We start from the raw sequence: 15,092 nt of genomic DNA, 5'->3' as shown, positions 1-15,092 counted from the left end.
CGCTTCTGCAGATAAAACTGCAATACATCGATCGCTCGTCTATAGCACACGGTGGGAAGCAAAATGAACACGAAATGGCTTTAAGTAAAAACAGTGATCAGCACATGCAGTGACCTTTGCGGTAAGCTGCAGCCACCACATTACACTCACTCTTTCCGACTACGAACATTTTCTTGGTCTGAAATCACGCACTTGTACAGGGCAGCCCGCCAGCAGCAAGCTGGCGCTGGTCAACTAGTGGTTCACTCGCTGTAGCGCTGTGATTGGAATTAAATAGGTCTAAAATGGTATTCCCAGACTCACCAGTGGTGAGATATTTTTTTTACACCCTTTATTCGATTTTCCTCGGCTATGATGAACTATTTTTGGCCAAGGCTTTTCGGGACTATTCGTTGAACGCGGTTGGCGACACCTACGCGCCCTTTGTGCTTAATAGGCAGCACTCGCGCAGAACACAACTCAGAAATTCGGAATTACTATAAGAGGGTCAGGATTAGATATCCCCCCCCCCCTAACAAAAATCTCCACCAGCAGGAAACGGTCTATTGGAGACAGCTGCAAACGGGAACTTTCCCGAATCTAAACATGCTAAGCAAGATCCACCCTGGGCTATATAGCAGCAAATGCCCGTGGTGCGAGGACAAAGCCACATAACGTGGTGTGAAAAGAGAACAAATGCGGCTGCAATAAACAGAATCCCGAGTGCGGAGCAGTGGGAGAGGATGCTTTCCAGCGAGGATCGGGCGGTCCAGGCAGGACTGGTCCGGAAAGCCTACCTGGCGGCAAGACTCAGTGGGGCCCTGGACTAGGTGCTCCAACCCTGCCACAAGAGCCACAGAGCACATCAAAAGATGTGAAGAGTGCCTCTACACCGAGACCCACCCATATATTTATATGAATAAAGTTATTACTACTACTGTCTCGTGTCTTCTCCGCCACCGAAGAAACGTAAACGGAACGGGCTGTGGAGAACTCGCACATTGCGGAGAGGTCGCTGGCTCAGAGACGCTTACGCATCTGTCGCGACGAGTCACGTACGTGACTCAAACAGGGTGGAATTGCTGGCAATTACGCTGTCCGCTTTAAACACCGTTACGCAGTAGCAGGAGGAAAACGGCCACCCTCTTTCGCCAACAGGGTGAGTCACCGTGCAGGCAGCCGATAAGGGCGCTCAGATTGCCGTACACGAATGGCGCACACTGGCGAGCCTTCTCCTGGAACGTTATCGGAGAGGGGCTCTGGGAAAAACAAAAGAACTGTGCAAACAGAACAAGATACACCGGCAACGGAAGTGTTTCAGCGGCCGATATACGTGGAGGCACGTGTGCACCAAGCGCGACACAAAGAGAGAGCACATATGCCGGAAAAGAAAGGGCGTCGAAACGGGGAGGCAGCTCGAATGCGGGTAAATGTGTGCGGTGTGTATGTAGCCGCACGTCGAGTCCTCGGGCCCTCGACGCGATCAAGGGCGAAGCGGATGACGGGGGCACGACAAGCGGAAAACAGTCCAGCTGTGTCGATGAACGTTGTGTACTGGCGTCGGGGAGGTGACGTCGGCGGTCCCCACGTGCGTTGCTCATGCCGGAGGGTGCTGAGGGAGTGGGGGGGGGGGGGGGAGACAGAAAGAGAGGAAACGAGATCGGAGGAGAGAGTGCTTTAAGCGCAGAGACTGTTCGCGTCGGTTGGACGTCAAAGAGAGCGGGCTGACTCGACAGCGCGAGTAAGCAAGCGTTCGACGGGCAAGATAACGGCTGCTTTCGATAGCGGCGATACACCGCGCGAGACCGTGTACACAAGGGGAAGTTGGTGGACAATAACGCCCATATTTCGCCCGGAGTTCACTGCGAGAGGAGCCAACGTGGACTAGACCTGACTATACCGAAGATAGTCCCTCACTCACAGTGTGCTTTGGTTGACCGAGTCGCAGCTGAGAAGAAGCCACACCTTTAGCCATGAGTGAGTACAGACCAAACGCATTCTTGGATCGCGTGGTACAAGTGAAGTAGCCTCGTAAGCAGATGTGCGAACACTCGACGACTCAGCCGTGGTATCTCATCTTTAGCATATACTGCGGATCTCAAAGTAACTGCGTTGTAATACAGAATGTACCCTGCCGGGTGTCCCTGACGCCATCTTGCCCAGTGCGTCTGAAGGCACTGTTAAGGACCACGTCTACAGAGTCCACTTGATCTTTCCAGTTCAGAAGCGTGAATTGCTGGGCGAGTTTGTTTCATGTTCTAGCAAAAAAAAAAAACAGTGGCAGTGTTTGTTGCCTTCTTCTGGTCCTGTGTTTCGCGACTGTTTTTTTTTTTTGCTAGAACATGTTTCCAGTTATGAGCGCGCATACAAAATTCCCTCAACAGGTGTACTGCACATGACAAGCGGCTTTTCTTGCATATTATCACCCTTATCTTTCTATTTTTGTATTCTACTTCGGAAAAATTTTAATGAAAGTGAGAATCAGGGTTGTTGCCTCTGGTAAAAAGAAGTGAAATGCGAGAGTTTTCTGGAAAAGCATGTCAAATTCTAGTTTATGCGCGTTAAATTTAAGCTGATAGCAGCAACGACATCCAGCTTGCAGACCAGTTCTCGAACAGTGAATGTTTCCAAATCCAAACAATAGTAAGAAAGTAACTTTATTTGCAGGAAGTAATGCAGTTAATCCCTGCGGGTGGCGTAAGGCTAAAGGCTCGGAAGCCTACGAGGCCTTAGCCCCCACGCACTCTTTTACAGCCTGCAGCAGCAGAATCACATTTTCTTCAGATTAAACGCTTACGCGGTTACAATAGCACAAACATATTTCCGCACTGTCAAATACAACACAAGGAGAACAGCAATTAAAGAATACAATACAGCAATGCAGCACAAATACACTTTGGAGATTTATTAAGGAAAGAGGTTGCAGATACATCCATGTATGTACAACCGAAGCTAACATGATAGCCATCTACATAGGTTTAGTGATACTTGTAGTTTGTTCATGGCTCTAAAAATATATTTGAGTAGAACAAGAATTCATGCCATGTTCGTTTAAAAGCTCTGATTGGCTGGCTGAAGTCGATATCAGATACGTGTAGGTTAAGTAGTTTGGCTACTTGGTACTCGATACCCTGTTTGCCGTAGTTCTAAATTTTTTAATCTTTTTTTTAGGGTTTTTTATTTCACATCTCGAGGAAGTATGATGTATGTCATCACTATACAACTGTTTTTTGTATACATGTTGCATCAGCCTTAAATTGTATACATTTATAACTGGAAGGATGCTATATTTCGGGAAAAGAGGTTGCGTGGCTAGGTTTTATTGGGGGCCTTTGTAGTTTTCTAGGATTCCAAGTACGCGCTTCCGCAGAATTAATATTGTCGCATAATTACCTTTGGTAGTAGTACCCCACAAAAGCATGCCATACAACAATTTGGAATAAGATAACGTGTAATAAATTGACCTTTTTAACCATAAAGGTAAGATATAAGATATTTTGGTTTAGCATCCAACGGAACGCGCGAGTTCCGAAATGAGACGATTGACATGATAACTCCAAGACAAATGTTCGTGAAACCATACGTCCAAGAAATTTATGCGCCTGTACTTTTTCCAAGTAATGGTCTTCGAACATTACCTGAATATCAGTTAAATTTTTGCTGATGGGCCTGAATACTATGTATTTAGTTTTCTGTGCCGTAAATTACTTTTTTTAAGCCATCGCGGCAATTCTACCAAATAGGCATTAACCTCCTCTCTTATTTCCTGAATGTTTCCACCTGTAAAAAATATGCTTGTGTCATCAGCGAATACTGTGATCTTAGGTGCGTGTTTTAGTTCAGTGATGTTATTTATATACAACAGAAATAGAACTGGCCCCAGTATTGATCCTTGTGGGACACCTGCTTTTGTGAGTAATTTTTGGGACCTCACTTTGTTCAAAAAAACGTACTGTTGCCTCAATTTCAAGGAACTCTGGAAGAGATTGAAACTAATACCCTTAATTCCATATCTGCTTAATTTTCTAAGCATGATATTGTGATTCACCGAATCAAATGCATTTCGCAAATTGAGAAATATACCTAAGGTATATAGCCTCCTATCAAGGTTATCAATAATTTTATTTTTCACCTTTACAAGTGCATCTTCTATCGTTTTATTTCTTTGAAAACCACATTTGGATGGCGAGAGTATGTTATATTTGTTAAGGTATCCTATAAGGCGCTTATGAATGCACTTTTCATAATTTTTTGAAAATGTGGGCAGGACAGAGATTTCACGATAATTTGCAATATCATTAATAGGACCACCTTTATGGTCCTATATAAAGAGAACAAGCATTGAAAATGATATGAGAACGAGCATTTAAAATACAGAAAAAAGCATTGAAATGACAATCCTGGTACATCAATATATTATCAGTTTTTCTAGTGCTCTTTCTGACGCGCACTTTGGAACACCGCGATGTCTGTTTTAAGCGTCTAAGCGTCTTCGGGCGTTCTAGAACTCTGCAGAACTTTACTACGGAAGTGATCATTGCATGATTGAACTATGCATTAATGAAGATAAAGGGGAACTACGGAGAATTAAGAGCCGTTAACTCGTTCTGGATTACTGGCTCAAACGTAATGCCATCAGCCGCAAGAGTAGACTTTTTTCTACAGAACGAACAGGTAAGGATAAGGTTAATTTGGAAGGCATTAGCGGTAATAGATGGGATTTCCCGAAAGTTAATGTATGTGCTCTGGAACCGACTCTTTCTTTTTCCAGCTTATTTTCTTTATTGTCATAGGTAGTGCAATGCAGGATCGCGTTTCACTTGAGGTTTTCGCACTGAGCCTGCTTTCAGCGTATCAACAGCATAGCCTTACTGAAGGAGTCGTACACACACGCCTCAACTTACTTGAAAACATGCACTTCAAATAAATAATTTGCTTTAGCTCGCACTTTATTGTTTTTAGAGCGGGTATTAAGGCCAATATTGTTTTCATCTTGAACGCGAAACGTAATAAATATGCTTTTAAGTTGCGATCAGGAAGAATCGGTTCTCGTATACGTATATTTCTTTTAATGCATAGGTAAAAAGCGCAGCTAAAATAAAGATCTTTGCAGCAGAAAGTGGCGCTAGCGTCATTAAAGGAAACGAGGCACAGGATTATGCATTACCCGTTTGTTACACGTATGACGTCATCAGGAGGTGTATTGAAGAATGGCGAGTACAGGTTTCCTGCCAGAATAATACATCAAAGTGTGACATTGCGGTAAAACTGGTGGCTTTGCATCATTCGGGTAAAGGTCAGTCACGTGACTGGACACGCGTGCCTCTGAGTCACTCGGTTATCAGTGGGCTGTTAATACAAACTGACTTGGGTACACAGTGGAGGAGACAATAACCATAGAGATATATTCCTGTGTCGTTGCTGCTCAAGACAAATTCATCTCACTTACTCTCCCGGACAACACCCTCCACATGAACATTTCATTAAGCAGACTGTAACTTGTGGACCTGAGGAACACCGTTTTCGGAAAAGTTTCGTGCGAAAATTATATGCTCTAGTAGCTCCGTTCTACACATTTTAGGCCGAAAACCGCTATCCATGACAAAAAATTCTGGGGTCTTGGCCAACAATCTCTTTACAAGGACGTGCAGTATGCAGCGTACTTGGTTCTCTTGAGTCATCTAAATTTTACAAGTGCACTGAGTCACTGTCATGCAGCAATTTATGCGCATGCATGACTGGACTGCATGTTGAACTCGAATGCAGGAACTAATTGTGGCCTGGATTTGCTGCCTGCCTTGAGCAGCGTGTTATTGGAGTTTTTTTATCAATTCCAATAGCGTGTTTCATGCATGTGGTGCGTGGCGTCTGTCCTGCTTTGCGCACTACTAGTTTTTTGTTTGTTTATGTTCTTTATGTCTTTGGAATCTTTCATGATCTCTAAATGTTGTGTTCCGTGCGAATATTTTGTGGCGGAGGCTTCCTCGACGAAAACAGCTGGTCTCAGCTTTTATTCCCTCCGGGGTAGTGGAGTAGTGTTCATGTCGTTTCGGTGCCTTACTTCTTTTATTTCCGAGCTGTGACTCGATTTAATCACGAGGCAAAAAGTAGTTGATTCCGGAGCAAGCTTCTGACGTCTACGAAGCACGCACTTAAAATGTATAAAGCCGCGAAACAAATCGCACAAAACGACATCACGGAGCACCCACCAGCAAACTGTAACTATTCCTAGCAGGTGCATGCGCGAACCGTACTCCGTTTTGAGAACCTACTGCACTGCCACCGTCATCATTATAAACTGCAACAACGCACACGCTGCAGCTAGAGTCCAGTGTCACTGTTCTGATTATGCATGCATACCACGTCGCGACAATGGCTTGATCACAATGCTCGAGCACTTTCAGCCGCATAGCACGCTGTGAAAGCACCCACTCGCTCACCATTGTCTTCACATTGTCTACAGCGCTCCCTTCCCTCTCCCACATTTGCTCTCAGCGCTTTCATTAGGCCGGCATTGTCGGTTCACGTGGATGCTTATCAAACACTATGCATGTACACGCCTAAGTGGCTTGCAATTGACCTGCCTTCTACGCGTGTGAGTGTACTCTAAGCTAGGTCAAAATGAGTTGGCGCCATTGAACGGACCTGCACAACATCGAGGTCTGGCCGTTCATATGCGCCAGTGCCAAAATCGAGGATTTGCGCTGTGGTCACCTGAAGCCAAGATGGCATAACATGCCGAAATGCAAAAGAGAGCTTTTTCTCCGTAAGAAGTTTCCAATTGGCCAATAGAAACTTTCCTTCCTTCCTTTTTTTTTTCTTTCAACCAATTACGCTCGCAAACTGCAGCAGCAGCGGCTGAGCGGTCATGTCGTACCGCCTCCTAATATAGCAAACTCCTGTAAGAGGCGGCTGGCTGCTGCATATTGCGCATTTAAAGCAGAAAACACGTGTATAAAGTTTGCGAAAAATAACGAATCTGCCAGGAGACCTTTTCCACAAAATATTCTCAAGGCACAAAACCTCTATTCACGCGACAAATTAGGAGAAGAAAATTTGAGGGAACACATGAGCTCCGCCTTAAGGGTATACGGCGCGACAACATAACTGGTTAATTCCCATTCAATTTGCTCACTATCCGGTGGGCAGGCTGTTATGACGCCGCAAGGTCACGTGACCTAGGTGGCCCACCTGCCTCCTAGGTTGCCCTGTGGGCACCACGTGCCAGAGCCATGCTCGTGATTTTTCGCTCACAACACCGACGCCGACAACGCTGACATCGCATTTTCTGTTGAACGGGGCCTTTAATGTTTTCGCGTTAATAACCGTTCATACTCGCTAGCGTCTTGGCGTCGTATCGTTGCTTATCCTGATTGATCAATGCCAGGCTGCCGGCCTGTCCCTAAGTGGTTTTTGCCTGTGAACACAATCGCTAATTGGGCTCGATCCTTATCGGTCCATGCCATTTGTTTAGCTTCTACACCATTGTGAGGGTTTCACAGTTCTAGTAGGCATGGCTAACTATATAATGCAGATGTCAGCAGATATTTGAAACAAGTGTGCTCTTAATGGAAGAAGACAGAGGCACAAAAGGAACATAAACGACGGGACAAGTGCACACTTATTTCAAAGGGCATGAACCAAAGAGCCCGTGCAAAAGTCATATCATCAGACATGACGCCGCGTGAGTCATTGACTCACATGACGCCTGCGTCAAGTGACTTTTTCTTGGACGCATGACGCGATAACTGCGAAGCGAACAAGTTGCACTAATAGCCTGCAATTCTCGATATCTGCATGCTCACTGCTTCCATCGGCTGTAGCGTTTTCGTGGCTATGGCGTAAACCTGCGCGTGCCCGCCTTTTATAGCGAATTGCGCAAAGGCTTTTGGATTAATTTTTTCTCAGAAGATATTGTTTTTGTAGTCGCCCCCTCTTCTGAACATTATTCAGATGGCAACCATTAGTTTGTTCAAGCAGCTTTATGAGTAGTTTTATAAAGTGCGTCTTGGTGAAGACTAGTCGATTCTTGTTTCAGTTTGTAGTTTATTTTGCCGTTTTGTCGTGTACGATTACAGTTTTCGGCATAAGAAACAGCTGGTCTGCTCTGCTCAAAACATTCTAATTTATTCATGGTTGTATGTTAGTAAAAAAAAATACATATTTGAGACCACCTGCAGCTACTCCTGAAAGACCGCAGAGGTGGCCTAGTGGTTTGAGCATCCGCCTCGCATGCGGGAAGTGCGGGGTTCGATCACCAGTGCTGCCGGGTACCCAAAGGTGATACATTGGGTACAAGCTTTCCCCTGGCCTGGTGCTCGGCTTCTTTAGGGTGAAATGCTTGGGAAATGGGTCTCTGACCCCACCTCGAGTAAAAGAAAAACAACCTTGTGCCTTGGCGCTCTTTGGCCACAGATGCCCTTGCGCCATAAAAGTTCATCATCACCACCCTACTGAAAGAGACATCAACTGCTAATGACTTGACTTGTCCGGATCGTAACAAGCTGACAGTTGATATTATGACGTCGATTCCCATTTCATGGAAAATCAATGTCCCTTACACGTCTCATTACTTTGAGGCGCCTTCTGAACAGCGTTTGCAATCCTTGAAAGCCGAGAAAAAATTTTAAAAATACGTGAGCCAATTCTGTGCATCAAGTGTTCGAAAGCCACAAGAGGCATAAAAACGAGTCGATATGGGAAAGACCAGATACGGAACGAGCAAAATTTAAGGCGTCTATTGTACGTTTACTTCACGCTTTTCATCGTTCTGCACTGCCTTCTTGCCTTCTAGCTAACCGACCATAGTGAAGTGTGACTGACACTATGAAGCACGTTAGTATTGTGAAGACAGTTATGAACCTAAACCGATCACTTGCACCACGTAACACTGCAGGCTATGCGCGTATTCTATTAAATGCCTCACGAGTAGGCTCATCCTGCCACAAATGTCACTACGCTGCCGCAAAGGATGCTGAATGTCGACGCTATTAGCAGCCGCTTAATGGCGACCAATGAGCCGATGTTGAAAGTGCACATTATCGAGAAACGTCATCCAATTTACAAATACGAGAACACATCTAGTTGAATTAGACAACTTAACCGAAGCCACCACGTGGTAGAAAGCTTTCTCATTTCAAAGAGACGTGGTGAAGCGTATAGTTTCTTTCACTCTCTTCAAAAGCGAGCACTCAAACGAACTGCAGACGACGCAGCACCTGACAACACCGTATCTGTCAGCAGTCCGGATATATCCAGAGAGGACACTTGTCTTACCTATCTCCACATTCGTGCCTATCTCAACGTTGTTGCAAACATAGCGTCGGGACTGCGAGCCCTGCAGCAGTCATGGCTCCTGCAGGAGAGCGCCGAAGCAAATACAGATGAAAACCGCTGCAATGCCCATAGTCTATGGCACCAACGTCCTGCGTTGTCATGCGCTCACTTCGTACTCGCATTTTTGTTCTGCATGTTTTTGCGTTAAAGTTTGCTGCAGTGGAGTTCTGCATATTTTTTTTTTTTTGCGGGCGCAGTTTTTTCGCAAACGTTCGACCTATTCTCCGCACCATAACTACGGGAAATCCCTCCACTTCACGAGCAGCACCACTGAAAAATGATCACTGATTCACTAGCCCTTCCTTCATCTTGCATGCCGTTTTAATATACGCTGTTGCTGGTCACTCAAATATATAAATGCAGCTATCGTGACAACGCAATATTTCTAGCGATCTATACAAACGCCGGCAGAATACAGTTATTTATAAAACAATAATACTTTATTTTAGAGCAGGATAAAACTTGGAGACTAAAACACAAGAATCAAAATGAGCCTATAAGAAGAGCTCAACGAGCGACAAAGAGCGAAATCACGGGCGTGACATTCCGAGACAGAAGGAGACAAGAGAGGATAAGGGAACAAACTCAAGTTCATATCCAGCAGCTGAAATATAAGGGCCCAGGACAGGTCCATTTACAAAATCTCACGTGTTTTGACGCATTCTTAGGACCCGTTTTGTCACTTACTACTATACCTCGCTCATTTCGGGGTCGTTTTCTTTTATTTCCCATTTCCAGTTCTTGCCAGTGAAGTTAAATTGAGCCGCCGCGGTGGCCGAGTGGTTATGGCGCTCGGCTGCTGGCCCGAAAAACGCGGGTTCGATCCCGGCCGTTGCGGTCGAATTTCGATGGAGGCGAAATTCTAGAGACCCGTGTAGTGTGCGATGTCAGTGCACGTTAAAGAACCCCAGGTGGTCTAAATTTTCGGAGCCCTTCACTACGGCGTCTCTCATAGCCTGAGTCGCTTTGGGACGTTAAATCCCTATAAACCAAACCAAGTTAAATTGTTTTGCTGCGAATATTTGCAATAGTGTGAAACCTCTCCCAGAAAAAAAAAATTCTGCTGCGTGGATGTATACCATCCTAGTTCAGTATGTCTGCATTCTTGCACATTAAGCCGGAAAATTATCAGAAGAGTCTTCTGCCTTTGTGGCTTGTCTAATAATGGATGAAGTGTAGCACAAATTAGATTTTGAGACTTTCGCTGTTAACGAAAAAGCACACATTTGCTCCTATTATTTGGCGTGATAAATTTGCATTAAAATTTCATTGTAGTTCCCAATATCCAAGTAGTCATGAACCTGTGTCAATTTTACCCTTCTTTGCTTCTCACTTGTACGTCCTCCCTTGTGATCTTTTCTCCTCCCATTAAATTATATTAGGCGATGGTCCACATCACGCTACCATATTGCAATGTAGCATACCGGGTATTCCAAGATAAATATCGTTAACTGCGGCCATGGTGCCATGTCATTCGCGGTCGGAGCCGGTACGCATGTTTTTCAAGTCTAACCAAAACTAAGATTTTAAAATAATCACACAGGAGTGAAGAAATAGCGCGCCTTATAATACAAAGAAAGATTAGCGCAGAGTAAATCATGCCGGCGTCGTACTTTTCTAGCTTTGCCTAATTGCTGTTGAAGACCCGACTAAGCTTAGGAAAATTCCGAATTTTGCTTTCGACGTCATTTTATAAAGAAATGCGAGACAGTAAAACCTTCAAAGAAAAATGGCGTATAATTCTCGGGCTCTACTTCAGGGCGAAAAAAGCATGCGAGTCACTGAGTAACCTTCAGGAAGCTCGAAATTCAGGATTACAAGAAAAAACAAAATACCACTTTCTTCCCTCATTTTAGCCTACCTCGTGTATTTAAAAGAAGGAAGGGCATGTCATGCGCAGAGCGGAAAACGGCGGTATCTATGAGAGAGACCCTTTCCTTGCAGTGGACATAACTTGATTGCCGATGGTTATTATGAACGTCTGATGATATTGAATAATAATCATTAAAAGAAAAATGGTTGACGTCAATTACAGCCGGGATGACTACTCATATAGAATAGCAATAGCTGAATGCCAGCCCAGTTAAAAAATAATTCCGCAGCATTTCTTTCGTTCTGTAGCGCGGGCCACTTGCGCTGCGGCGGAGGAGAAACCGCCACCGCCAGATGCCCCACGTTGGGCCCTAATTGCGAGAATTGCATCACCCTTCGAGGTTGTTTTGGTTCCAGCTTACATATATCTTGAAAAAAAAAACAGTCACAAAAGACAAAGGACTTTTTTTTAAAGTTACTATGAACCAACTGGCCCGAATTTCAACCCTTGTGCATACATATATCTTTTCGCGCTTTTAATCGAGTGGCTTCTCTGCAGGTGCGCCTTACAACCCTTACCCGCCCCCTGCCGGAGTGCAGCCACAGCCAGCGGCCGTGGTGTCCGGCGTGGGCCCAGCTCCCCCGCCGTACTACGCACCCGCGCCAGCGACCATGCAGCCGGCTGGGTACGCGCCGCCGCCCGCCGGTGTGCAGCCCGCGTACAACCCAGCCTACGCGGGTACGCCGGCGTCGGCACCCCCCGTCACGGTCATCGTGCAGCAGCAGCCCGGCGCACAGAGCGCGGTGAGCATGCATTGTTTTTACGCTTGGTATGCAGCCGAGCTATAGGCCTGCGAAATGTGACTGGGTGCCCTTCGACGCGGCAGTGGGTTGGGTAATGTTCACTGGGTACGCCTGTTGCTCGCTGTTGCGAGACACGCTCTGAAGGTGGAACTTTGCGAGGCTGCAACAGTAAGCACGCCGAGAATGGAGTCCCGCTAGCGTGCATACGGTGCAGACTTGGTGCCATTGTAAGCATGGACAGAAGCCAGCAATGCCTTTCTGCGCATGCGCATTGCCGATGTCGCTTCCCTGCCGTCAAGGAAACTTAAACACTGGTATGAAAAATATGCAAAAGAATTTTCGTCGTATGACTGAACACTAGTAAACGTCGAACTTCTCGCAGCGTGCTAGACCCCTTGAGAGTTACCCGTGTCGAGTGAGCACCTCTTTTGATGACGTGATGAGAGGCCCCTTATTGGGCATATTCCCGAACTAGAGACAACACAGGTTTACGCCTAAACCCTTACAAACGTGCGGGTCGGTTCGGAACACGTAAACGTTTGCTTTAGGATCTAAAAAAATATTTTGTGTGCATTTGGTACGCTTTTGTCAACGGCAATCCCCAAGACAGGAAGGGATTTCCTGTTGCTGATTTTGGCAACAGCTTTTTTTTTATTCTGAGCGCTTCCATACAATTTAGATAAGGGGGTGGCTCACTGCAGTATTTACTCATTCGCGGTTGACTCTATGGGGAACCGCGTAATGTGTGCTGTGTAAGTGTTGTGCGCTTTGCGCTTTTTTGGAGTATACCGTGAAGTTCCATAGCGCAAAAAGCAGGGACCCGACGGGACACAAGCGCTAACTTCCACTTGATCAGCACATCCAGACCTTCTACATTACACCATTCCCATTGCGCCAAGGTGCATCGGGGTAAACCGATGCAAGAAAGCTTTTTGTAATGCTCCCCGCAGTGTCTACAGCGTTACTGAAGCGTTACAGAAGCGTTACAGAAGCGTTACAGAAGCGTAGCAGCTGTCCCTGTTCCACCGAACCTACATATTCTGTTGCGTTTTCTCTCTGACGGCAGCCACTACAGCAGGTGCAGCCCGCCCCTCCCCCGCAGCAGTCTCACGGTAGCAGCGGCCTGGGCATGGCCGGCGCCGCCGCCGTGGGCATGGTGGCTGGCGCCGCGGTGGCCGGTATGGCGGCGGCCTCGCACAATAGCCACCACCACCACCACCATCCCCCCGCTCCGCACATGGGGCATCGGCCGGGACTGCTGGGACACCGGGGACACCACGGACCGGTCAGCGTGCACGTACACCCGCAGCCCATGCACTGGGCGGCCAGGCTAGCGATGGCCCGAAGGGAGCGGCGCCACTGAAGGACGCCAACCAAGCAACTGTATACATATACTATATACAATTACAGCCCCTCCATTCGCTCGGGCAGTGAGCAGCTCTACGACTGTCGCCTTTTCAGGAAGTATCTCGTTTGAAGAGCAGGTTTTTCTGGGGAACTCTTGTGTATTGTGTGTGCTTCAACAAAGGCGAGGGGCTCTGCGCACATACCCGCGGAACCTGAACAACATCGTTGTACATACACAGACTGCATGTATCTCTTGCTATTAAAGTTTTCGCGCCTACTGCACACTGCACTGTTACCTTTACCGATGGGAGGACCGTGGTCGAAGGGAGTGGTCTACAAGTCTCGCGGACCCTCTTATTCGTGAGATACTGCTGCAAGCCTGGCATGGTGGTGCTCATATGCAGGTGAGTACCTAAATCCTGGCGAAAAGGCAGCGCCCAGCAACATCGTACGTAGTACCGCTAGTGCCAGGTTCTCACGCAGGTACTTGACGCGTAGGGCGCCCAGCCGTCTGGCAATGGCATTAGGACCCGTGTGTTGTGTTTGACCTAACAGCTGTGAGTGGAAAGGACGCCTGTGAAAAACGGCGTTCGTTGAAAGTACGCTTAGCCCAAATCGACATCCTATGCTGTACCCAGGCTCGAAAATCTGTCCACCGCCATTTTCCCTGAAAGATTTGGTTAGGCAGGAACCGCAGTGACTCGAAACAGAAGTCATTATTGTCTCAATGGCAACTTGACCGGTCTGTCCCGACTATTCCTGTTGCCAAAATGGACGGCCTAAGCATCTGTGATGACTTAACCTCACCAGGTATCTAGTGGCAAGTGCGGAATATATATAGGGTTCTTCGTTTTCGGATAAAACTCTATTTTACCCGATTTTAGCACCCCGAACATGCTGCTGAAAAATCGGTAAAACCCGGTTTTTCTCCATTTTCGCGGGAACAACTGTGCTGCCCGCGGAACTACTCTGCCCCAGATGGCGCGCGGGCGAGAGACGGCCGACAGACAAAGACGAAAACCAGTTGACAGTTGGAAGCCGTACTGGATCCATCCCAGAAGCGGCTTCCGAGTCATGTCGTCAGATGACGACCGACCTCTCTTGCTTTCCGTGACCGATGTGTAGAGGAGTTTCAATACTTGCTGGAAGCAAGCCCCGCTAATACAGGTGTCATGGAGTGGCACGCACGGCACAACTGTGCGCTACAAGAATATTTTCTTGTGAACTCCGATTTATCCCCGCTTACCAGCATGAAACATAGGCCTAATTGTTGCCCTCTGATTAAAAAAAATAATATCGGCTAAATTATTAGTGTGTAAATTTAACCCGATAAAAAAACACCGAATTTTGGAATGTTTACAAGAAAAACCCGATTTCTCTCCTATTATCACGTTGAAAAACAGCGCCTATTTTTACCCTCAAATTTGGAAAAATATAAAACCCGCAAACGAAGAATAGAATAGGCCCCGCCGCGGTGGCTCAGTGGTTAGGGCGCTCGACTACTGATCCGGAGTTCCCGGGTTTGAACCCGACCGCGGCGGCTGCGTTTTTATGGAGGAAAAACTCTAAGGCGCCCGTGTGCTGTGCGATGTCAGCGCACGTTAAAGATCCCCAGGTGGTAGAAATTATTCCGGAGCCCTCCACTACGGCACCTCTCTCTTCCTTTCTTCTTTCACTCCCTCTTTTACTCTTCCCTTACGGCGCGGTTCAGGTGTCCAACGATGTATGAGACAGATACTGCGCCATTTCCTTTCCCCGCAAAACCAATTATTATTATTATTATTATTATTATTATTATTATTATTATTATTAAG

The 15,092-nt window shown here is 46.5% G+C and overlaps 1 protein-coding gene across 1 annotated transcript; it reads left to right on the top strand.

Annotated features, from left to right (window-relative positions):
- The first annotated feature begins 1,691 nt into the window (after positions 1-1,691).
- Positions 1,692-13,558, top strand: LOC144124879 (uncharacterized). Its single transcript, XM_077657812.1, has 3 exons — positions 1,692-1,956; positions 11,687-11,931; positions 12,998-13,558. The coding sequence occupies exons 1-3, from the start codon at positions 1,953-1,955 to the stop codon at positions 13,292-13,294; spliced, it is 546 nt and encodes a 181-aa protein (XP_077513938.1). The 5' UTR covers positions 1,692-1,952; the 3' UTR covers positions 13,295-13,558.
- The last annotated feature ends 1,534 nt before the right edge of the window (positions 13,559-15,092 follow it).

The sequence above is a fragment of the Amblyomma americanum genome, chromosome 3 (genome assembly GCF_052857255.1).
Source record: "Amblyomma americanum isolate KBUSLIRL-KWMA chromosome 3, ASM5285725v1, whole genome shotgun sequence".
Classification (NCBI taxonomy): domain Eukaryota; kingdom Metazoa; phylum Arthropoda; class Arachnida; order Ixodida; family Ixodidae; genus Amblyomma; species Amblyomma americanum.
The sequence above is the reverse complement of the archived record's forward strand: the minus strand, read 5'-3'. Positions and strand labels throughout refer to the sequence as shown.

What these genes read in the sequence shown, in the direction of transcription:
- LOC144124879 (XM_077657812.1), top strand. An exon ending in AGCCCGGCGCACAGAGCGCG is followed by an intron (nt 11,932 to 12,997) that starts GTGAGCATGCAT and finishes CTCTGACGGCAG; the next exon opens with CCACTACAGCAGGTGCAGCC.